Source organism: Pleurodeles waltl, chromosome 3_2 (genome assembly GCF_031143425.1).
Source record: "Pleurodeles waltl isolate 20211129_DDA chromosome 3_2, aPleWal1.hap1.20221129, whole genome shotgun sequence".
Lineage (NCBI taxonomy): Eukaryota > Metazoa > Chordata > Amphibia > Caudata > Salamandridae > Pleurodeles > Pleurodeles waltl.
Window position 1 is genome coordinate 33,454,163 of NC_090441.1, and position 23,824 is coordinate 33,477,986.

Here is a 23,824-nt window from a genome sequence, read left to right on the forward strand (position 1 = left end):
AATCCGTCCCAAAAGTGACGGTAAAGTGACGGATATACCACCAGCCGTATTACGAGTCCATTATATCCTATGGAACTCATAATACGGCTGGTGGTATATCCGTCACATTTGGGACGGATTAACACCTCCTCCAAAGTTGTAATCTGGCCCTCAATGCCTCAAACCCCATTCTGGACCTCATACGGACCTAGGTGCAGAGCACCTACCTGAAGCTCAACCCTACCAAGATAGAATCTCAATGACAGGAACCCTGACAAATTTAAACCACAACTTCCACCCAAATGCCACGTCTCATTGATTAACCCAGGACACAAATCTCACCCTCAAGGAACACATTGCTAAGAAAAAAAACACAAAAAGAACAGATGCTGGACGGAATGCTGAACAATGTCAAACTCCAAGTCAAAGATCTGGACCTAAATCCATCATTTTTTTGCCAATCATGTCACCCCAGTTTGGACCCGACCATATGGAAATCAGACTTGACCTTGCTCCCCATGGGAACAGTCCAGGTCAAACTGCCAAGCCAGGCCCCCCCTGGACTGGAAGCAAGCACCTTGGTACCGCTCACAGGGTATCACCCCTCGTCAGCCAGGCTAGTTTAAATGCAGTGGCACAGTGATGCTCGGATGATTAATACAGGCATCAGAAAAATAAGGCCACACCTCCGTGAGCTCTGACGCTGTCACGGGTAACAATCGGCCGTTTTTCCTGTCAAAAGGGGCAGAATTGTACTGGAATGTAAGGAAAACTACTAATAACGTTTCTGCTACCTCAAGGTCGGTTTTCTTCTACGACTATACCCTATTTCTATATTTATCTAATGGACTGACTACTCTGAGGAGAATACTGCGGCTGCCATTTTGTATTCACACAATTCTTCATTCTCTTCATCAATACTACCGCATTTGTTCTACTATCCTACATGTTTTCAACAAGGCTGTTTTTATTGTCTGTTCCAGTACTTCTGGCACTATGACTTTTATATTTTAACACATATATTTTTGCGCTGATTGGACTCAGTCTCAATTTCTCGCAAAAACTTCTCTATGTGGAAATATTATCTTTTCAGCCTTCCCACCGAATAATTTTAATTATGCATGAACATATTTTATGGGAAGAACTAAGGGCCAGATGTAGCAAACGTTTGCGACTCGCAAACGGGCCGATTCGCAATTTGCGACAGTGCAAAATCCGAAATGGGATGCAAAAAGCCCATTTCTGACTCGCAAAAAGCGATGGGACCCGTTTGCGAGTCGCATCCGTTGCGACCCCATTTTGCGACCCGCAAATTGCAAGTCGCAATTTGCGAGTCGCAAACCTTATGCAATTGCAACTCGCAAATTGCGACTAGTCGCAAAAAGCCCAGTTTGCAAGTCGCATTTACCACTAACTCAGAGCAGGTGGTAACCATTACCAAAGTATAAAAGGAGACCCAGAAGGCATCTGGGTCACTCAAGATGGCGGACATATACCTGATAGCAGTGAGGAGGAGAGTCTACGCAGCCCAGCAGAGGAGGAGGAGGGGCCACAGACAGGAGAAGATATATAGAACAAGGCAGACCATTTTCCAGCAAACTGAAGAGGAGATCTATGATAAATACCGCCTTAGCAGCGCTGCCATTCTAGAATTAATAGATTTACTAAAACCACAGCTAGAACACAAGACTCTGCGTGGCTGCGTCATCCCTACGCATGTGCAAGTACTATGCGCACTGCACCTCTTGGCCTCAGGGAGCTATCAGGGGGTCATTGCCGTGGCAGGTGGGGTATCCCAAAGTGCAGTGTCAAGGTTCCTCAGGGCATTCCTAGATGCCTTAGTAGCGCACAGGTCTCAGTTCATATACTTACCAAGGAATGAGGCAGAAATTAACAGCACGAAACTGGACTTTTACCGCATTGCCCACTTCCCCCATGTAATTGGATGTGTAGATGGGACACACATTCAAATATGCCCCCCCGCTAATCTGGAACATATTTTCCGCAACAGAAAGTGTACCCACTCACTCAAGATACAGGTTGTTTGTGATGCCCATTACGTCATCACGGACATCGTAGCTAAGTTTCCAGGCAGTACCCATGACTCATACATTTTTAGACATAGTGGGATACATCAACGCCTGGAACGTGGGGAGTTTGGAGACGGATACCTCCTAGGTAGAGCTGCATACACCTTGCAGACATACACACAGGTCACTGTGCACGACTATCTGGACTTCCTAACAGTGTACTTTTGTGCCCAACAGGTGACAGTGCATATGCTCTAAGGCCATGGATCATGACTCCATTTTTAACACCCAGCAATGATTCAGAGAGGCAATACAACAGTGCGCATAAGAGGACCAGGAACCTCATAGAGCGCACCTTCGGACTCCTGAAGGCAAGATTCCGATGCCTCCACCGCAGCGGAGGCGCCCTCCAATACACCCCCATTACCGCTTTCAAAATTGTGGTCGCATGCGCCATCCTCCACAACATAGCCACCCGACGTGGGCTACCTCTCACCCCTGCAGACCCAGATCCTGATGATGAAGAGCAAGAACAACCACATCGCCATCATGGGGATAGGAGTCTAGCTAATCAAGGCAGACTGAGACGGGACCACATTGCAACGCAATATTCTGGACGGTACGTGTCAACTCCCACCATACTCACCTATTAACCATTTGTTAAGTGGAACAAAAATAACTGTTTTATTAATGTCATGAAGAAACTATATACAAGTTGAAATTGTCCATGGGCAGGAAAATGCCAACCAGTCATGTGGCACATTAACGCCATGTGCCACATGAATCTGTCCTGGCTGTTATCTATGATCTCCTGCACCTCCTGCCAGCCTGGCTGGTCCCTGCTGCGTCCATGGTGCTGTGCCTACCACTCCTCAGCACGCTACTGTGAGTGGCAGAGACACTGCTCACTGTTGAGCCCTCCTCCCAGGTGTATTTGTTAACTTCCTGGCTGTGATGTCATCATCATGTGCCAGGAAGTGTTTCCAGGGTGTTCTGGTACGCTTTCTGGAGTGTTCTGCTGCATCTGCAAGCAATTTTGAAGGTATTCGCAATTTGCGACACCCACTCGCTAATTGCGAGTTCGTTTTTGCACACTCGCAAACAGCGACCTCGCAAACTGCGGACTCGCACACAGCGTTGCGAGTCCGGCTGCGAGTCGCAAAATCGGATCGCTTTTTTTTCTGGCATTCCACTTTGCGACTCGCATTTTGCGACAGTGCAAAATCCGAAATGGGATGCAAAAAGCCCATTTCTGACTCGCAAAAAGCGATGGGACCCGTTTGCGAGTCGCATCCGTTGCGACCCCATTTTGCGACCCGCAAATTGCAAGTCGCAATTTGCGAGTCGCAAACCTTATGCAATTGCAACTCGCAAATTGCGACTAGTCGCAAAAAGCCCAGTTTGCAAGTCGCATTTACCACTAACTCAGAGCAGGTGGTAACCATTACCAAAGTATAAAAGGAGACCCAGAAGGCATCTGGGTCACTCAAGATGGCGGACATATACCTGATAGCAGTGAGGAGGAGAGTCTACGCAGCCCAGCAGAGGAGGAGGAGGGGCCACAGACAGGAGAAGATATATAGAACAAGGCAGACCATTTTCCAGCAAACTGAAGAGGAGATCTATGATAAATACCGCCTTAGCAGCGCTGCCATTCTAGAATTAATAGATTTACTAAAACCACAGCTAGAACACAAGACTCTGCGTGGCTGCGTCATCCCTACGCATGTGCAAGTACTATGCGCACTGCACCTCTTGGCCTCAGGGAGCTATCAGGGGGTCATTGCCGTGGCAGGTGGGGTATCCCAAAGTGCAGTGTCAAGGTTCCTCAGGGCATTCCTAGATGCCTTAGTAGCGCACAGGTCTCAGTTCATATACTTACCAAGGAATGAGGCAGAAATTAACAGCACGAAACTGGACTTTTACCGCATTGCCCACTTCCCCCATGTAATTGGATGTGTAGATGGGACACACATTCAAATATGCCCCCCCGCTAATCTGGAACATATTTTCCGCAACAGAAAGTGTACCCACTCACTCAAGATACAGGTTGTTTGTGATGCCCATTACGTCATCACGGACATCGTAGCTAAGTTTCCAGGCAGTACCCATGACTCATACATTTTTAGACATAGTGGGATACATCAACGCCTGGAACGTGGGGAGTTTGGAGACGGATACCTCCTAGGTAGAGCTGCATACACCTTGCAGACATACACACAGGTCACTGTGCACGACTATCTGGACTTCCTAACAGTGTACTTTTGTGCCCAACAGGTGACAGTGCATATGCTCTAAGGCCATGGATCATGACTCCATTTTTAACACCCAGCAATGATTCAGAGAGGCAATACAACAGTGCGCATAAGAGGACCAGGAACCTCATAGAGCGCACCTTCGGACTCCTGAAGGCAAGATTCCGATGCCTCCACCGCAGCGGAGGCGCCCTCCAATACACCCCCATTACCGCTTTCAAAATTGTGGTCGCATGCGCCATCCTCCACAACATAGCCACCCGACGTGGGCTACCTCTCACCCCTGCAGACCCAGATCCTGATGATGAAGAGCAAGAACAACCACATCGCCATCATGGGGATAGGAGTCTAGCTAATCAAGGCAGACTGAGACGGGACCACATTGCAACGCAATATTCTGGACGGTACGTGTCAACTCCCACCATACTCACCTATTAACCATTTGTTAAGTGGAACAAAAATAACTGTTTTATTAATGTCATGAAGAAACTATATACAAGTTGAAATTGTCCATGGGCAGGAAAATGCCAACCAGTCATGTGGCACATTAACGCCATGTGCCACATGAATCTGTCCTGGCTGTTATCTATGATCTCCTGCACCTCCTGCCAGCCTGGCTGGTCCCTGCTGCGTCCATGGTGCTGTGCCTACCACTCCTCAGCACGCTACTGTGAGTGGCAGAGACACTGCTCACTGTTGAGCCCTCCTCCCAGGTGTATTTGTTAACTTCCTGGCTGTGATGTCATCATCATGTGCCAGGAAGTGTTTCCAGGGTGTTCTGGTACGCTTTCTGGAGTGTTCTGCTGCATCTGCAAGCAATTTTGAAGGTATTCGCAATTTGCGACACCCACTCGCTAATTGCGAGTTCGTTTTTGCACACTCGCAAACAGCGACCTCGCAAACTGCGGACTCGCACACAGCGTTGCGAGTCCGGCTGCGAGTCGCAAAATCGGATCGCTTTTTTTTCTGGCATTCCACTTTGCGACTCGCATTTTGCGAGTCGCATCAACTCGCAAAATGCGAGTCGCAATTTTTATTTTTGCTACATCTGGCCCTAAGAGCCAGGCGCGTTCTTCTGTTTCCGCTACAACTACCAAAGATTTTTCAGATAACCCATTCTCAATTCTTGCAACAAGTATGGATAGCACTATTTGGAGAATATGCCATCCTCTTGGGAATCCAATGCAAAATAATAAGTCAACTTCCAAACAAAATGTAGGCATGACCTCTGCAAATAAACGTGTTAAAAGGTATCTTCCATCACCAATTAAATCTCCTAATACTATTTCAGTGGAGCTACTGTTAGATTAAATTTGTGCCTTAAGACCATTTATGGAAGAAACTAATAACAAACTGCAGACTTTAACAGATCACTGGTCTCTTATGGAGAATAGAGTTACTCAAGTGGAACAACGAGTCAGTGATGTTGAAGATACAGTTCAAAGTTTACAATTGCTTAAATTTGAAGTGCTTCATCTCAGGAAGCATGCTGAAGACTTAGAAAATCGAAGTAGAAGGAATAATCTATGTATTTATGGCTTAACAGAAGGAACGGAAGGTTCAGATCCTATTAATTTTTCCAATCTTTTCTTACCAAGCTTTTGGACCTTCCTTCTACATCTTTATTGAATATAAAATGAGCCCACAGACTAGGTCATTCATCTCACCAAGTATATTCGTCACGAAAACCGATAGGTGTTATTATATACTTTCTAGAATATGTTGAACTGCTTCAAATACTTAGAGCTGCTAAATCGAAAGGAAAGATTTCATGGTCGGGTTCACATTTGTTCTTTTCACAGGACTATGCTAAACCTACGGCTGACAGAAGAAAACAATTTTGGCACATGAGACTAGCTCTTCGTACTTTAAACGTAAGATTTGGACTTTTTCATCCATGCTCCTTTAAAGTAACATATAAAAATAAAACAACGGTATATGAAGACCCCAAGATTTTGCAACGCTTCATCGTCTCATGTAAAGGAGAAGACATGGACTTTTCAAACCAACCTGCAACTTAAATCTCATTCATCCCTTTTCACTTCTAGATATTGTCCTTCGTTTTCATGTTTTATTATTCATTATTATTAATACAAGTTATATTTTATGTCCTTTTCCTTATGTATTTTATTTCTCGTATTATTCTTTTGTCTCTTTTATCAGGTATTGGTTGCTGATAATATTATGATTACGTCATCGTCTCTGTACTTGGTCCGATTCCTCTCCTGCTGACCTCATCAAAGTTCCAGTCACGCCATCTTCCTTTTGTGGTGTCACAACCCTCAATTCCTTATGTGTTATATAGGTATGTTCTTTTTGTTCATTTATATATTATGTCTTTTATTTTCCTGACATTACAACTCTTTTTTTCCTTCTTTCTCTTCTCTTTTCTTCATTCCCCTATTTAAATTCCTTCTACATAGCTATATTTCTCTATTTTGTTATCGTTTTCTATTTGTTTTTAGTGATATTGTTTTCCTTAATCTTTCAACATTTTTTCAACTGCTATATCTTACTAATTCTTTTCATATTATATTTAACTGTTACCTTGGTGCTACCTTGTCTCAATGGTCAATTTATATGCCTCTATGTTTACAAGTTCTTTCTTTTTACTCTAAGGGTTCTTTTCTAGATATGACTATATTTGCTTAATTGTCTATCACTTATAGGTATACTGTTACTTTTGTAGCTTTTCTTAATTTTGATATAATTCATTTCTTATGTCTCTTCGAGTAACTACTGGGAATGTTAAAGGGTTAGGTTCACCTATTAAGAGACAAAGAGTTATTATACATCTAGCCAGATTGAACACAGACATAGCATTGTTACAAGAAACACATGTTATAGATACAGAGGTTAATAAACTCAATGTAATTGGGTAGGTTATGCCTTTACATCTCCTGGCACGGGTAACTGTAATGGTGTTGTTGTTTTATGTAAAAGAAAATTACATGTTAAATTAGTACTACAAGAAAACGACACAGAAGGCAGTTGGCTACTTTTAAAACTTATGGTCAATAACACACCAATAACAACTCTGAATGTATATGCACCTACTCATTTGGATAAAACATTTTGGCCTAATATTGCCAATAAATTGATGTCTATTACAGATGAATATTTTATTTTTGGAGGTGATTGTAATCTTGTTTTTGATCCATTTTTAGATCTAACTTTATTCCCACATCCATGCACAAACAGTTTACTTCAGCTATTGCACAGAGAGCCCTTATTGATTCATGGCGATTCAGTAATACCATGTTATGAGAATACACTTTTTTTCTCCAGCACACTTTTCCCAATACAGGATTGATTATTTATTTACATCTAAGTCCTTATCTCAACATATCCTAGGTTCAGAGATTGGTACTATTTTAATTTCCGATCATGCCCCAGTTACATTAGACCTGGAATTACCTTCTGTTACTCCCAAAGTTAATCGTTGGCACTTTAATACCTCTCTTTTAACAGACACTACTTTTATTAAAAACTTTCAAGAATTTATACATGAATATTTTTTATTGAATGATACACCTGAGCTCTCTTTTCACACAATATGGGATGCTTTTAAAGCCACTTCACGGGATTTTATTTTAACATATGTTTCTAACAAAAAGAAATCTAATAATAAAAGAATCACTTGACATTATTAAACATATTAAACCCCTTGAACATATTTATTATACGTCTAAAACAAAAGAATGTCTGAATGAATTAGTTACCGCTAAATTACAATTCAATAAAATCTTTACAGGTAATGCTGCCTCATTTCTTCTTAAATCAAGGGCCAAATATTATGGTGGACAAAAAGTGGGTAAGCTTATAGCAAATTATTTAAAAATTAAAAAGAATAGAAATAAAATTGAAATGATTTTACATGATGTTCATACCCCAGTCACCAATGGTAGAGAGATTTTGCATTAATTTTCTGACTACTATAACAAACTTTATACCTCAGAAAATTCTCCATCTAATTTGAATATCATTACATACTTATTATTCTATTAAACAGGAATATGCTTCAAATATTGATTTTTCTCCTCTAGATGCTGATATTTTTTTCAAAGATATTCAGGGAACAATTCATTGTATTAAAACAAATAAAGCCCCCGGACCAGATGGTTTTCCTGTGGAGTTTTAATTATCTTTCTCAAAATTGTTAATTCCCAAATTACACTAACTCTTCACCTCTTTTGCAACATCTAACAAAGCGTCTGGCACTATGGCGCTTTGGTTTGCCTCATTCCAAAAGAAGGTAAAGACATTAAATTATGTAAAAATTATCGACCAATGTCCTTAGTTAATACCAATTACAAAATATTCACTCAAATTCTTGCAATTAGACTAGAATCTTTCCTTCCCATTTCAATTGGCAAGGAACAGTCAGGTTTTAATAAAGGTAGAGATCTTTCAGATAATAAAATACTTTTCTTTGACATTTAAATAAATCTAAGACTTACTCAAAATCATTAGCTGCTATGTCCTTAGATGCTGAAAAAGCGTTTGATCGCATCCATTGGGATTATCTTTTTGCTACTCTTTCATTGGTTTTGTTTTATCCAGAAATTTATCAAACTAATGTCCATTTTATATAGCTCCCCTAAAGCGTCAGTTTTTGTTAATCCTTCATCCTTTTCTCTTCACAGAGGAGTCAGACAAGGATGTCCCTTGTCTCCTTTGCTTTCTATCTTGGCACTTTAACCCTTTGTATCTTCTATTAGTCAGAATACTAATATACAAGGATTCAATTATAGAGACTTGCATATCAAATGTTCAGCATATGCTGATGATATTCTATTACATTTATCTTCCCCTGAACATTCCTTAAAAAGTTTTTTAGATACAGTCTCAAATTTTGCAAAAGGTTCAGGTTATACGCTTAACACTGAAAAATGTGAGATTCTTCCACTTAATAAATGGTGCTTTAAACATGAATTTACATCTTCAAATTTTCTTTCGAATCCTGTAAAAATAAAATACCTAGGCATCGGGTTTACAAAGTCTTTGAAAGATACCGTTTCTATTAATTTTGGTGCTCTGTTGTCCACCCCTAAGAATCTAACAACAATATGGAATCCTTTGTTTCTCTCATGGTGGGGTAGACTAGATTCTATTAAAATGATGCTTGTTCCTGTAATAATTTTCTATCTCTCTAATATTCCCATCAATATTTCTCCTTCCGTCATTAAGAAAATCAATTCTATTATAATCTCCTTTTTATGGAATATTAGGAAGCCTCGGATGTTAAAAAGCTGCAACAATCCAGGCAAGATGGGGGAGTCAATTTTACAAATTTTCAACTTTATCATACTGCTTTTTTCTAAAACGTTCAATCCATTTGTATCATGAAGATGTTTATACCAAAAACCCTTATGGGTTGAGTTAGAATTATCTTTTATTCATCCGTTTTCATTTACCAAATTTATTTCGCTCACCCAGCATCCAGCCAATATGTCTTTACCGTTTCTTAAAACTGCTTGTAAAATATTACATCCTATCTTTACTTCTAAATTTTCCAATTTAGATCAATTTCTAGATTCATCAATTTGGTACAATAATCTTATTAAGATAAAAAATTAATTTATTTTTTGGAAGTCATGGCATAAAAAGGGCTTAGTATGGGTGTCTCAATTATTAGATAATCACTCATTACTTTTGTTTATGAAGGCCAAACTGTTATTTAATTTTCCTACATCTTTTCAAAACAAATATCAACTCTTAACCACAGCTGTCTTACAATCGTATAACTCTCTATTGTCTGTAACCTCCCATGCACCTGCACCTTCTTCTGTATTACAGCTCTTACCAACTTTTCCCTCCACCTCAAAATTTACTCTCTTCTCAATTATGTAGCTCCACCAAGGCAGAAGACATTAGTGGAATTACAATGGGAAGATGACTTACGAACCTCATTTCCTATTCCTTTATGGAATAGGATATGGAATAAAATTCAAAAAACATCATGTGCGGCTAACACTACTCAAACATTTTCTATATAATAAATTACTAATTACATTATATATTTTAAATAAAATGAATTCTTCTATAATGTCAACATGTTGGACATGCCAAGTCTCTAATTGGACTCTAAAACATATGCTATTTGAATGTACACATACATATCAATTTTGGTTTCAGGTATGGTCTCAAATTAATCAAATTTTTCATACCTCCATACCATTTGGATACATTTTGAAATGAATGTGCAAATTGTGGATTTATTAATTGCTGCAGCTTTCCAGCAAAAATCAAAAAATTGGAAAAATGCTCTTAATATTTATTTTCAGGCATGGTGGTATGGTGTTTGTTATAACTATAGATTAGACACCAGTTGTGTTACTCCACTGTCTTTAGCTATTAAAAGACAGATTTGGTGGTTACCTATAACTAATATGCTAAATTGTTGTGCATTAAGAACTAATTTGCATCAACCTATTTCTGAAGAAGTGTTAAAACCCCCTTGAATCTCCTATATTACCCGTCTCAATGCTAGTTGTTGAATTAGTTATCATTCTTAATTTATAGTTTAATTTATAAGGCTGATATAGTTTTACATTACAAGCTATGCTTATCCATAGTTTATTTTATTTCTGCAATATTTGTAACAATTTATTTGTTTGATCCAACATCCTACTCAACTGTTTAACATCAATGTTCTTGTTAATTTAAATAGAATATTTTAATATTTTTAATAAAATTATAGAAACTTAAAAGAAAAAGAAGAACAAGATATAATATTCATTCTACTCCGTATCAGTTCACAGATCTCTGTGAGGATTGGCGTTATGCTTCCCACCTAGAATTTCACACATAACACAATATTTCATTTCATTATAAGGATTACATGGTACGTGATAACCCTGAGTGTCACTTGCCACTTTTGAGTTGCCTTATTAAATCTCCTAAGATCCTGGTACTTGGCATGCTAAAATATTTATGGTAATTCTCCTGTCACCTGAGAAGAAATGTACTGAGCCACAAAGGCTAAATAGCTGTTCAGAGTGCCAGCAAAACATTGAATCAACAAAAAAATCACATATGAATATGCAATGATATCACAGGAAATTTGTTACGCACAATCATTCATGAACTGCAGAGGCTAAGAGCCCAGACGTTTCCTCTCGTAAAATGTATCCCATCGGCTGAACATTAAGTGCAAAGAGGTGCTTGCATTCAGTGTTAACAGCCCACAGCAGAAAAGCTGAAAGTCACACTTTGCACTCAATATATTAATGTTTTTTCCCCTTTTAAGTAAAACTTTTTACTTATCTTTTTGTAAAAAAAAACAAATACCACAGTAATTGTTTTTATGCATAGAAATGAAATACAAAACATATTCAACAACTTTTCCTGCTAAATAATGTGGCTTATGATATAAACATTTTTTAAATATTGACAATTATAATGCACATGTTAAAGATATAATTTGAGTAAACAGAGCAATACCAAAGGCAAAAATTGTGCTGCCACTATTTTTCTACATCACACTATCCTTTCCTCGCAATCCCTGTTCAAACTCTAGAGGAGTCTTAATGATGCTCTCGTAAGAACTATAACATCAATCCAAAATTCCTTTAACTCCTCTCAGTGTTTTCACTTCACTGTCACTGTATCAGCCATAAATTCAGAAGTAAGCCCATACACTCAGAAACAGCCACTTGAAATCTACAGATGGTCTAATCGGTAGCAGTGGTGAGGTGCAGTTGCAAAAGAGCTCCAGGAGAATGCAGTGAAATTGGATGCTAGCATGAAACGGCATGTAATGTGGGTGGAGCCGTGACAGTACAAACTTGGCCTAGAACCTTCAGTGTCTTGAACCTGTGCGTTCATTAGTGAATGCCCATTGGGTTAACCGGAAGTGGCACCTCGATTTTCATTACCCTTAAGGGAATGGCTGAGTGTTCATACTATGCTGATAGATAAACACAAATCCACTACTGTATAAGGAACCTTGTACCACCACTGCTCACACACCCTTCTGCCTATGATCATGTAAGAATCCACTGACAGCTGGAGTAGACCATGTGGTGTACATGGTAATCTCATAAGCGCAGAAGCAACTTACACCTATTTGAAAACGTTTTGTTTTGATCTTATATTTGAAATGTGTTTAAATTGTTTTAATGGTAAAACCAAGACACTGGTGTGGTAGAGTGCATGAAAAAGTTGCAAGTTGAATGCTCCATCCATGTTGCATGTTTCTGTGTGGCAGCAGTACAGTGAGCAGCTGCCGGGGATGAGAACGCAGAAAAGCGTAGCAGGGTGGCGATAGTGAGAGCACCACAGTTCTTGAAGCTAGGCATGGATGGGTGCAGAGAGCTTGCCTATGACGCACTATCAGAGCCCCTCCTGTGAGCATGTGCTCTGTGGCTGCTTATAAATAGGTCCTGGGAGAGCGGAGGAGTGCGGGGGTGCTTATGCATATGTGCATATGCATGATGGTAAATTAAGTTCTATTGCTTGAGTTCTTGCATTAAAGACAGTTTTGGCAGGAAATCAATGATGTGACTTCCTGTGCAGATGGATGATGAAAAATAATATGGCCTTGCGTGGCTTCTTTTAAAGATGTTTTTGGCAGGAAACCAGTGATGTCACTTCCTGTGCAGATGGGAAATGTAGTGTTGTCACCTCTTGTGCAGATTGATGATGAGAATTTAAGACCTCTTGCTTGGCTTCTTCTTTTAAAGATGGTTTTTGTGGGAAACCAGTGCTATCCCTTCCTGTGTAAATGGATGATCAGAAACACAATGATGTCCTTGCCTGTGCAGATGGATAATAGCAAAAAAGTGCTGTGCTCCATCTGATCTGTGAATTGGGCTTTTTTGCAGACTTGATTCAGAGTGGCTGTGTATTGTTGAGACTGGTATTCTGTGAGTGGTTCAAACTTTTGTATATGCTTGGTTATGAAGCCCTGGGTTATGAAGTGTGGACGACCACTGATTGACAGTGTTAACTTTACCTTGACTTGGGGGAGTTTATTCTTCTCAGTGTGTGCTTATGTCTGAGTGAGTGAGATATGGGCCAGACAGCTTTACCACTCCCTCCATGTCCTTTTAGGTAAACAAGTGCCTATTTCTGAGCATGTTATGTTACGTTGTGCCTGATGTGAGTGCTCTAGTCAAATGCTGTATGGAGTACTGCAAATTGTGAAGTAATGTGCTAGTTGTGGTATTGCTTCTAATGTGTTGTCTAAAGGTACACAACATAAGATAAAATAGAATCATATACCATGGAGATGAACCATATGTAAATTAGTCCATTTATAAGCAGTTAGTGGGACCATAACATCACAATCATGTATGTATGTGCATTGCTTTAAGCATACTTAAGGTCTGAATAATGTACTTTTACTTTTTGATTTTTCAGTAACTCAAGAGATTTCTCATTTTAGAAACAAATATCACACATTACTTCGGAAGAGTCAGATCATTAAATCTGAGTAAAAATCATCCGGAACCCTTACCACAGCAGTCAAGCTTGGGATCAACTTGACGGAGTTCTGCACCTCCTCCTCTGTGACTTCCACCACAGTGCAATGCTCTTCTTCCAGAGGGAGTGGGTCCTCTCCATATCTCGTCACCCAGGGGTGCAGCTTAAGGAAAGGAAAAGAGGCATCACTGTTCATCATTCACTGATATATTTATGCCCAAAATATTTTGTTTCCATTTCTACCAAATCCTCTTCGATTGTGCACTTAAGCAAAGAGCTTCAGGGCATACTGACACTCCCCATGCAACAGAAAAAATGCTAGCATGCCTTTTATTTTTCATAAGGCCTTTCCCATAATCCAATTAATACACAACATGGTTGGTCTCAGCTTCATAGTTTCATTAAAAGATACTTGGCAAAAATAATCACTGACATTTGCTATACCATCTATTGTATGTACCTTATATTTTACTAAATAAAAACAAAAGGTGGTAACAAACTAATATAGACATTCATTTCATATCTGAGTTCAAAGTATTATGAGACAGAAGCTGTGAGAACCGGTTTGAGAATCACAGGGCAGAGAGGGTCTACTGGGCCCCAAACATAGTGACAGAGATTGTTTGCCACTGGTATCCTGAGGCTCTTCCCACTAGTACTCCACTGCAACCTGAGCCAGGTAGAACTCTTTCTGCACTTGACTTTCAGGGTAGCAAGGGTGAGCAGTCAAAGGCTTCTCCGGGAGGTAGGCAAGAGCTCAGAACTCAACAATCAACAGACATCACTTAATGGCCAGCCCAGTGCTTGTCTTGTATGTAAAATATAGTATTTTAATTACACAGCAGAACTAAATACTACACAGTTCAATTAGATTAGAGAATACAGGGTGGTACTCCCGATTATGATCTTTGGTAAGAAAGATTGCCCAAATTACCCTAGGAACTACAGTCCCCACTACTCTATGAGAAAAGGCATGAATTAAACACGCATGCAGTTCATTTCACTTTGACTTCCAGGGATTCATATATATGCAAATAAGTTTAATGGTTCTTAAAAAAGATATTGATTTGGGCAGAAAGTTTCAGTGGTGCTCAGCTGCTCAGCATGCTTTGTAATCCCCTGTTCAGTTAGCAGTTTAAGGCCCTAATTACCTTTATGATATTTCTCTCAATGGTGTGCAGACGACGGCGCAGCCCTTGTTCTCAGGTAGGGCGTTGACTTTTATTCGGAACAGGAATCCCCAGGCAAGTTCAGTATGCCAGCTCCTGTCATTCTTACACAGCATCGTCATGAGGTGCAGCCCTCCCATCAGAGTGTACATGCACCCTACAGCAAGTCAGATGCAGCCTCCCCATGCTGTTTCATGAACAGTGACGTATCTTTCGCAGTGCAACCTTCTGGGGCTGACTGGGCTCTACTTCAATGGCAATGCTGCTTCTTCCTGCATCATTGGTGGCAGCACCAGTTTTCGGCTCAGGGTGGCTGCCAGTGGACATGATGGAAGTGCTTGTGAAGTCTTTTGGAGCAATTCTTCTTAGGAACTGTGGCGGGACTGGCAGACCCAATCATGACACAGGTAGCTCCTGGCTTTGCTCTCCACTTTCTTTGGGTGTTCCTAATGCTGGGAACATGCTTCTCCTCCTAGACAGTTCCTCTTTGTGCCAGACCAGGTACACTCCTTCCCTCGCTAAGCAGTGAGGGGTTATGAGAGGAATTTATATTCCAACACACATCCTCCCATGATAATATCATATAAATCAAATGTGCAGTTCTCATTAACCTGGGAAGCTTCACCCACCACGCCAAAGCTCAAGGTAGTTCTCAATAGTCACAAAGCATCTATTTCAGGATGCACAAACCCTCACCCACCATTGTGGCATGCTTTATCACTGAGCCATGCTCCTTGTTGGGTGGGTGCAGCAGAGGACTACCTTCCTTAGCCATGAAGAACTCTGAAATGGATCCCACTTTTATACATATTTTCCAGACAGGGGATGTAGATCCACTGTCAGAGGTTTAGGGAGGTTCTCTTTCAAATATCACATCAAGGCTGCTATCCAGATACAGCCTCTGCAGAAAGCAGAAAGTAGTGCCTCTCATAGTAGGTAGCAATGTATCTGTCTCCAAGCTTGGTGTAACGAAAACATGGGCAAAATTAAGTGCGAGTTCTCTACAGCTGCCTGGCATCAGCCTTCCTAAAGCTGTTATCAGAGACAGGCAAATGGAAAGATCTGTGTTAGAAATTTTCTCACCTATAACAACAGAACTGCAGTCCCACCCTTTAACACTTCCATTTACTAAATGGCAGTGCTTATAAAGAACTAGTCAGAAGCTCCTTGCTAATAAGGGGCTTGATTTAACACTTGGCGGACGGGTTACTCTGTCACAATGGTGAGGGATATCCCATCCTCTGAAATCTAAATCCCATTATCTTTTATGGGATTTAGATTGGGGTGGAGGGGACATCCGTCACCGTTGTGATGGAGTACTAAACCTTCATGGATTGTCTAAAGGTAGCCTTATCTCCAACTCCCTTACTAAAGTGTCTGCAACTCCACTCTTCAGCCACACGAAGTCAAGCAAAACCAAAAGACAGTTGACGCTCTCACTAATGGAGAGAAAAAGGTCTGGTGGTACTATAAATCATAAAACTTTGTACACTGCCACCTCTGCCTCATATGTTACACAAAGAACAGGTACAGTGGTCAACTATCTATGATGAGGGCATGCTTGTGTGAAGACTTTATGCCTCTTTCTCACCAGGAGCACACCTCACTCAATGTGGAAGGCATGCATAAACACCAAACAGATTTTTGAGGAGATAAATATAGACTGTACGGAGAATTAATTGAACCCTAAGAGCGGGTTGGGAGAAGAGGGTACGGATTCGGAGGGTCCACTGTGCACAGCAAGTATGTTTGTCTAAGACCTCACCGGTGGGGCTGTGGCCAAGCAGGATTTCTAGGGAGAACTCAATATGCAGAATATCTACAATGGTGGGACATCATCTTTTTGTGTCTTTTTGGGGCATGGTGGAAGCTATACACACTCTGTTCAGTTTGATCCATGACTTCTCTGCACTTGTGCTTCCACTATTCTGGTATCTTTGCCTTTTCTGATGTCACAACAGCTTTGCTACTGACATCATTATTTCAGCTCTTTTTAACTCAATCCCCTCCATCCTCTGCAGAGGCATTCATCTTTAGCCATCTCTCCTTCCTAGCCAGCCATCGTAGTGTATTGCTCACCAGATTCTTCATCTCTCAGCATTCCATTCTGGGAGCTTTCTCCCATTGTGGATCCTCTCCCTCTTGGTGCAGGACAGCCACTAGTTCTTCACAAAAGACCTTTAAGGATCTTGCTCGAATGTTTTCATCTTTCTGCTTCATCTTCCAGCATTCTCTGGGCCTTGAGGTTTGACATCATCTCCTATTTTTTTATATTAACTCCATTATGGTCACACTTCAAATCCAGGCCGTTTCTTTGGCGCATCCCCTATCAGAAGAGATTAGGTCATTATTTGGTCTGCCTCTCCCTTCTGTGTATATCACTTCAGTTTTGGAAGTAATCTCCTGCTATTCTATTAATTGGGCTGAAGCTCAGAGTCACTCCCCTCGCTGGCCCACTGGTTGCTCACCTGATCACAGCCATCTTTTGCTCTCTCTTCCTGTGTGGATCTTACATCTCCCCTGTGCTACAGGATCCCTGCATTCTAGAGAAATGCAGAAGCCTATCGGTATGACTTCCCTTTGTGCATTCTCAGGCTGTCTCGTGGAAGAAGTAATTCCCCACCTGATATGCATGTGTGCCTTCTTTCCTCAGCTCTGGGTTAGACTCTATCATTTATGATTCACTTCGCCCTCCTGTTTTTGCTTGCAGGTTAACCAAAGATTCCACTAATAAAAGACCATCCCAGTGACTTTGTGCTTCCCTCCTGTGACTCTGCAGCTAATAACTTGCCCTTTCATCTTTAACTGTAGTCAGAAAGGTCCACCAACTTTTGGCATCTTTGGTATTTTTTAGGGTCTAATTGTCAATTTAAACAACCATTTATAGCGTGTACTCCTTTTTTCAGTACTGTTTCACATCTAGGACATTCAATTCCTGCCACTCGAATTAACATCCTGGTTTTATACAGATAAAGACCAAGGGCTGGGAAGATGCATAGGCATGTACCCTAATGCCACAAACGAAATCTTTCTGCTTTGTGATTCTTCATATTGATTGAACTCAGCATTTTCAACACAGGCCAGAACCATACTCTTTGTTCAGGATGACCACTAGTAATATGAATAATAACCATTCAAATCATAAAAAGATTTGAAATCAAAAAAAGAGGAGGGCTTATGTTTTTTTCAAGGTATTTAACACAGAATACACTGACTGCCTTAATTGATTTACTTTTATAAGTAATCTAGCATTGCTATTCGATTACTCACAAATTCTCACCTGATGCAATATATGTTTAATCACTTTTGCCAATAACACTGCTTCCTATATTTGCAAGAACCCAAGCTGTTATGGTCGGAAGCTGGGAAAAAATGTAATTCCTCCACTAGAATCTGTAGTCATCCTACCAGCGAGGAGCCTCTGAGGGGCAGCAGGGTTAATATAACCATAATGTATTAAGTATCATCCACGTCATCTAGCCATTTAAAAGGGACTAACAGTCCAGGTGTCTCTGCCAAGAGTCAAAGTAGCCACTGACATTCAGCACCTTAGACATTGCCCAGCTTTCATTAATTCATGGATGCCTGCCGCTTACCAGAAAGTAAAACCTATCAACACAAGGTTCACGATCGCCTACGAAGGCACTGCCATGCTCAGTCTATGAATCTATGAATCCACCCACACCTGCTTGAAGGACATATTTCACACAGCAATTTGCTTGAAAAACAGATAATGGAAGTTTAATTTCATCACCTTCAAAGGTCTACTCGGACTCCCTTCCTGCTCACATCAAGTGTAAATAGCTATCTGGCTTCTACAAGACAATCTACGCCGAAAAAGACTGAAAAAGGTTCTCTCCCTGGCCACATCTGCATTGCAGCTTAAATCCGATGGAGATTACCAAGGCAAGGAAAGAGAAAACAAGAAGCAGGGCTTCTTGTATGTCCCTCTAATCTCTACAATGATCTCTCCAGTCATATGAGACTGGTCAACTCACTCCTCATCTTTAAGAAAAAAACTCAAAACCTTCATCTTCTCACTGTTGTTTTCCCAGGCTTAAACCTCCATCTTCTCTACATTATTCTTGATTTCTATATATACCTGTCTGCATTTGTGCTTGTATTTGCATAATAATGCTATTGTTATGTAAATGTCAATTTTTGCGTTATAATAGGTACGCATCCTTCCATGAAGCCTGACCTACGAATACAGTTCTGCTACCTCATGGGCATAGGCCCAGGATCCCAATGACATAAGATAACAATGCATTACCCAGAGATCCAGTATAATTGTTCCATTAGACCAGCATCAATGTATAATACAGATATATCATCAGGGTGGGTGCCCTCATACTAAAGACCTAGTGATCCAATCACTCCACCGCTTCTTCATTTCACCGAGACTTACACTTTAGACAAGATTCAATGCATTTTAAATTATAAAAATGCGGCTTTTGTGCTGGCGGACAGATCACTTTGCAGTAGTTCATAGAAGACCCACTTCACTTTACTTAATTAAAACCCGTGTTTCAAATAGGATTACATGCATTAGTGAAAAAAAACCTACAGAAGCACAAGTCCGCACTCCACCACAGGAGAGCTGATGAGTAAACTGGAGAGGACTCGGGTTTCTTGAGCTTTCAATTAAAAAACAATTGTGTTCGACATTGCAAGCTGATCTTAAAACATTTGTGCTTCCCTTAGAGCTGCATTTATAGACATTTAAGTGGCGATTAATGAGCCGTTGTTCAGGAAGTCTAGTGTGCAATGTAAACAAAAAAAAAATCACACAATGCAAAATATATTTCCATTGCTTTAACCTTCACTACAAGAAAAATGTGATGGGAATTTTCTGCTTCGTGTGTTTGTTTAGACTGACATTCACCCTTCAAAGTAAATTAACTTCTCTAGTCCTTATTTAAACGTGGTTGGCTTTGAACCAAATTCTAATGCAACCGATTTAAAAGGAAGACTAAAATGTTTGCATAAGAAATCCTGTCATTGTAGGAAGCCACCGTTGCTTTGGTTATTTGTGTTGATCAGTACTTGCATCTTCACTGCAAGAAACAATCAGTTTTTGTGTTTTATCTGCAGACCTACCTACTGCATGTGTGATCCAAGTTTTTATTGGGGCTTAAATGTTTGAACTTATCGACAATCAAATAGAAAATTGTGTTGTGCGGATTAGGCGATTCAGAACCCTAAAAAAAACTCAAGTAAATCAAATTCCATTTTTACCATGAGAGTGACTTTTTATAGCTTCTAAATTGCAACTTGACACTATTTTTCCAAACACAGTGGCTTAGAGCAGTGCTTCCTACACTTTTTTAGAACCACTATATGATTTTCAAAAAGACCAACCTTTTTGACCCATATAGCTTTAATAACCATGAGACAGGCAATTTTTAATGTAAGGAAAGCATAGTGTGCAAGTGCCCTGTCATTTACAGACAACACATTTTCTATTGAAATTGCCCAAAAATGTGCATAGCCATAGTTTTACTGCTTAAACTGTACTGCACACAAATGATAGCGTGTGGAAATCAGGTTTTAGTGAATATTTATCATTTGTGTATCACCAAGTAAAATGGCTTGATTTGTGTTGATCCTATTAAAATCTTTGCTGCCATCACACTTCAGAATTACAAAACGTGGTGTATTTTTCCTTTCCTAACTACTGAATGTGCACAGTTTAATTGCAGTATTTACATTTAGTTACATCCTACAGCCTTTTCCTTTCAGAAATTCTGTACCTCAGCAAGATTGTCACATAATTCACTTTAATGTTTGTTCTCTGACTGCAAAGAGGTATTTGTAAACACCAACGAGTTAAAAAATAAGCAGAAATTTATCAGAAGGCATAGCCTGACAATTGACCTCTGTCTTCAAAGTGTAGCAAATGTCACATATTAAATACAAAGTCTAAAAGTGGCTTTATTTCTTTCTTTCTTAGACTTTCATGACCCACCAGTAATCAATTTGTGACCTGCAGTTTGTGAAACATTGGTTTAGAACATTTAGAAGTTATGTGTAACCCTTATGTCCCTGTCCCCATATTTGTTGGTGATATTGTCAGGTTTGTGCCAGTGGTCACGTATTAAGGTGGTAAGCTGAACCACACATGCTGCCTTTATTAGCTGTTCTTGGTTAGTTGCCTTGGAAGAACATGACGTTTGGCCTTAAGAGGAGGTAGGGGATGGCACTTCCAAGCCAGCACAGGTAGACCACCACAACCCCTACTCAGGATACTATGTCAAACCAGGGAATGCAAGTTGGTTCAGAGGACCAGTTCATCCAAGGACCTGTAGAAGTGTTGCTCATTGTCTTGAGAGTTTCTAGCATGCGCCTTTGTTATAATAAACTGTATGGGTCATTTGTACTCCAGCTTTGGTCTGATCTCTGTTTGAGCATGTTTTAGCGCTGAGCCTGCACCATCGGTATGCAAGCCCTGGGCCCCGAGGCTGGGCCACAGGAAGCGCCCAAGTAATCGGTCTTTCTTCATCATGGTATGGGTCGAACTGAAAAACCTACAAATGGCCTTCCATGCGCAATGCCAACAGGTTCTGTTGCGCCACCTGACACCTTGCTTTTCTTGACTCTCATTTTGACCTAGGTATGACCTTGTCTCTGCAAGCATAAACCAAGGAAATTTTTTCTGAATCTGAAAATAAAAGGAATAGAAAATAAGAAAGGCTCACAGGTAAAATTTCTGTCTAGCTAGATTGAATTTTAAAATGTGAAGGTTTGTGTATTTGCATTGTGAGTTTAAAGTTATGGATCAGCCAAGCTCCACAAAGGAGTAACAAGGTTGTATCTGAGTCTCCCTGGCCCTCCTCTATTTGTAAGTAGGTGTGCTTAGGTGTTGTGAAAGTTTGAGTATGGTGTTATTTATACACTGTTGTTTGCTAATTTTGTGATTTAACTTTTTCTCTCGTTTGTTTACCTCTCATCTCCCAGAAGCACTGCCTGCAAGGGAGCTTGCAAAACGGCACGAGTTGCTGGGCTCCAGGTCTTAGCTTTATTTTTTGCTTGTCTTTCTCTACTCGATGTGCATGGTTAATGCACCAGTGTCTCATCTTAGGTCGTCCCCTCCTATGGTGAGCTATTTTACTAACATGGGTGCATATCCTATCCATAACTACTGGCAACAGTAACAGACAACAAGACACTCTTCCAAAAGCATGTTGGGTGAGTCTGAGTCCTCTACAATGTGTTTCCTTACACACCGGTGGCAGTGCCTGGCTCCACTTTGATCGCAACACCCTTGTTGCTTTAGGGCTTTCAGCAGCTGACACCACTTTATACAATTGATATAATTTTACTTTATCCCTTTTATTTTAGTTTGCCTCTCACTTCCCAGTACCAATGCCTACAAGGGAGCTTGAAGAATGGTGCAGGAGTTGCTGGGCTCCAGTTCTTGGTTTTCATTTCTCCCTCTCCTACTTTACACAGCTCACAATTTAGCACACCATTGTCCACGCCAGGTACATCCTTGAAGAGAGTATACATTAGGCTCCGGAAGATGCTTGCCGCTGATGCTAAACCGAATGGCAAGCATAAATATTTGTCAGCCCCACAAGAAGTGAGAAATGAAGTCGAAGCATGCAACTCTGATTTAAGGGGCACTCGGTGATAAGCTGCCTTGAAACCAATGTTGCTGAAAACTTTGGCACCCTCTAAGGTGGACAATAACTCTTTGATTTTTGGCAAGGGATAACAATCCACCAGGATGTTCTTATTAAGCAAACGTAGAGCCACACACAAGTGAATCTTCCCATTTTTTTGGCTATATCCACAGCAGTGATCGACTCAGCTGCGTTTACAGGTTCGATGATCTTATCTTTGCACAACTGGTCCAGATGTTTTCTTAAATCATCCCTTACTGACAAAGGAACATCCTTTACTCTATGCTTAACAGGTACTGCATCATGTTTTAATATTATCTTATGATCAAACCCCACTATAGTACCAATTTCAACCGAAAAAACAGTGGGGTGCTTAGAGATAATTTGATCAATATAATCTGATGGATTCAAGTGACATAACTGGAACTTTTGTACCTGGTATTAAAACAATAACCAATCTTGCTTGAGCAATCCAACCCATAACGTCTCTGCCATTTATGGCTATATGTATTTTAGTGAAAATCTCCCTGCCTGAAAATTGCAGTATTTCTTCAAAAAAATCCAATGGTGTCAATTTCAGACGCTACATAAGCGACAGCCCTTATATCAGGTTTTTTTAGTAAAGTATTGCCCAAACAGTTTGAAGGAACATTCAGATAACATGTTAACAGATGACCAGAATCCATCATAATTGTTATCTCAACATTCTCGCTCATAACATTACATAATGGACTATTTTTTCTAGCTATTAAAACAACATCATATGTATCCATTATGCCAATACTTTATTGCTAATCTAAATCCTGTTGGCTCGTACTCACAGTTAAAATTTTAATAGTATTCATTTCCTCTTCTAACTGTACGTCATTGTCATTTTGTTCCACTTCTGGAACACAACTTACTTTAATAGTTGTACCCTTCTTGCATACTTTCATAAAGTGGCCCACTCTTGCATTTGGTAAATTTCTTTCCAAGAGCATGGCAATTTGGATTATTAGCCATGTGACCACCAGAACTTCACGTATAACATGCAACAGACTTTAAAATCTTTGATTTGTGGCTATCCTGTACTTTTTAAACAACATTCACACTCACATTATCTGATACACTAGATGCACCAGATAAGACTTTTACTGAGTCTAAGGAGCACTCAATGCCCTTAGCAATCTTTACAGTTTGGTCAAGAGGGGGGTTGGTAGAGCATAAAAGGTGCGCCTGAACTTTTTTTGAATAACAATTCAGTACAATTTGATCTCAAATTTGCAACTGCTAGCCAAGTTCATTAGAGCAGCCACATATTGATCAATACTTTTAGAAGCTGCTTGTTTATGTGAGTA

At 40.2% G+C, this 23,824-nt stretch overlaps 1 protein-coding gene across 3 annotated transcripts in view; it reads right to left on the reverse strand.

Moving 5' to 3' along the window:
- Positions 1-23,824, reverse strand: part of CAMKK1 (calcium/calmodulin dependent protein kinase kinase 1) — a 1,090,978-nt gene that overhangs the window by 190,947 nt on the left and 876,207 nt on the right. For all 3 annotated transcript variants that reach the window (XM_069226681.1, XM_069226682.1, XM_069226683.1), the window contains one exon: positions 13,728-13,856. In XM_069226681.1, coding sequence (XP_069082782.1) covers positions 13,728-13,856 — 129 coding nt within the window. The remainder of the gene's footprint in view (positions 1-13,727; positions 13,857-23,824) is intronic.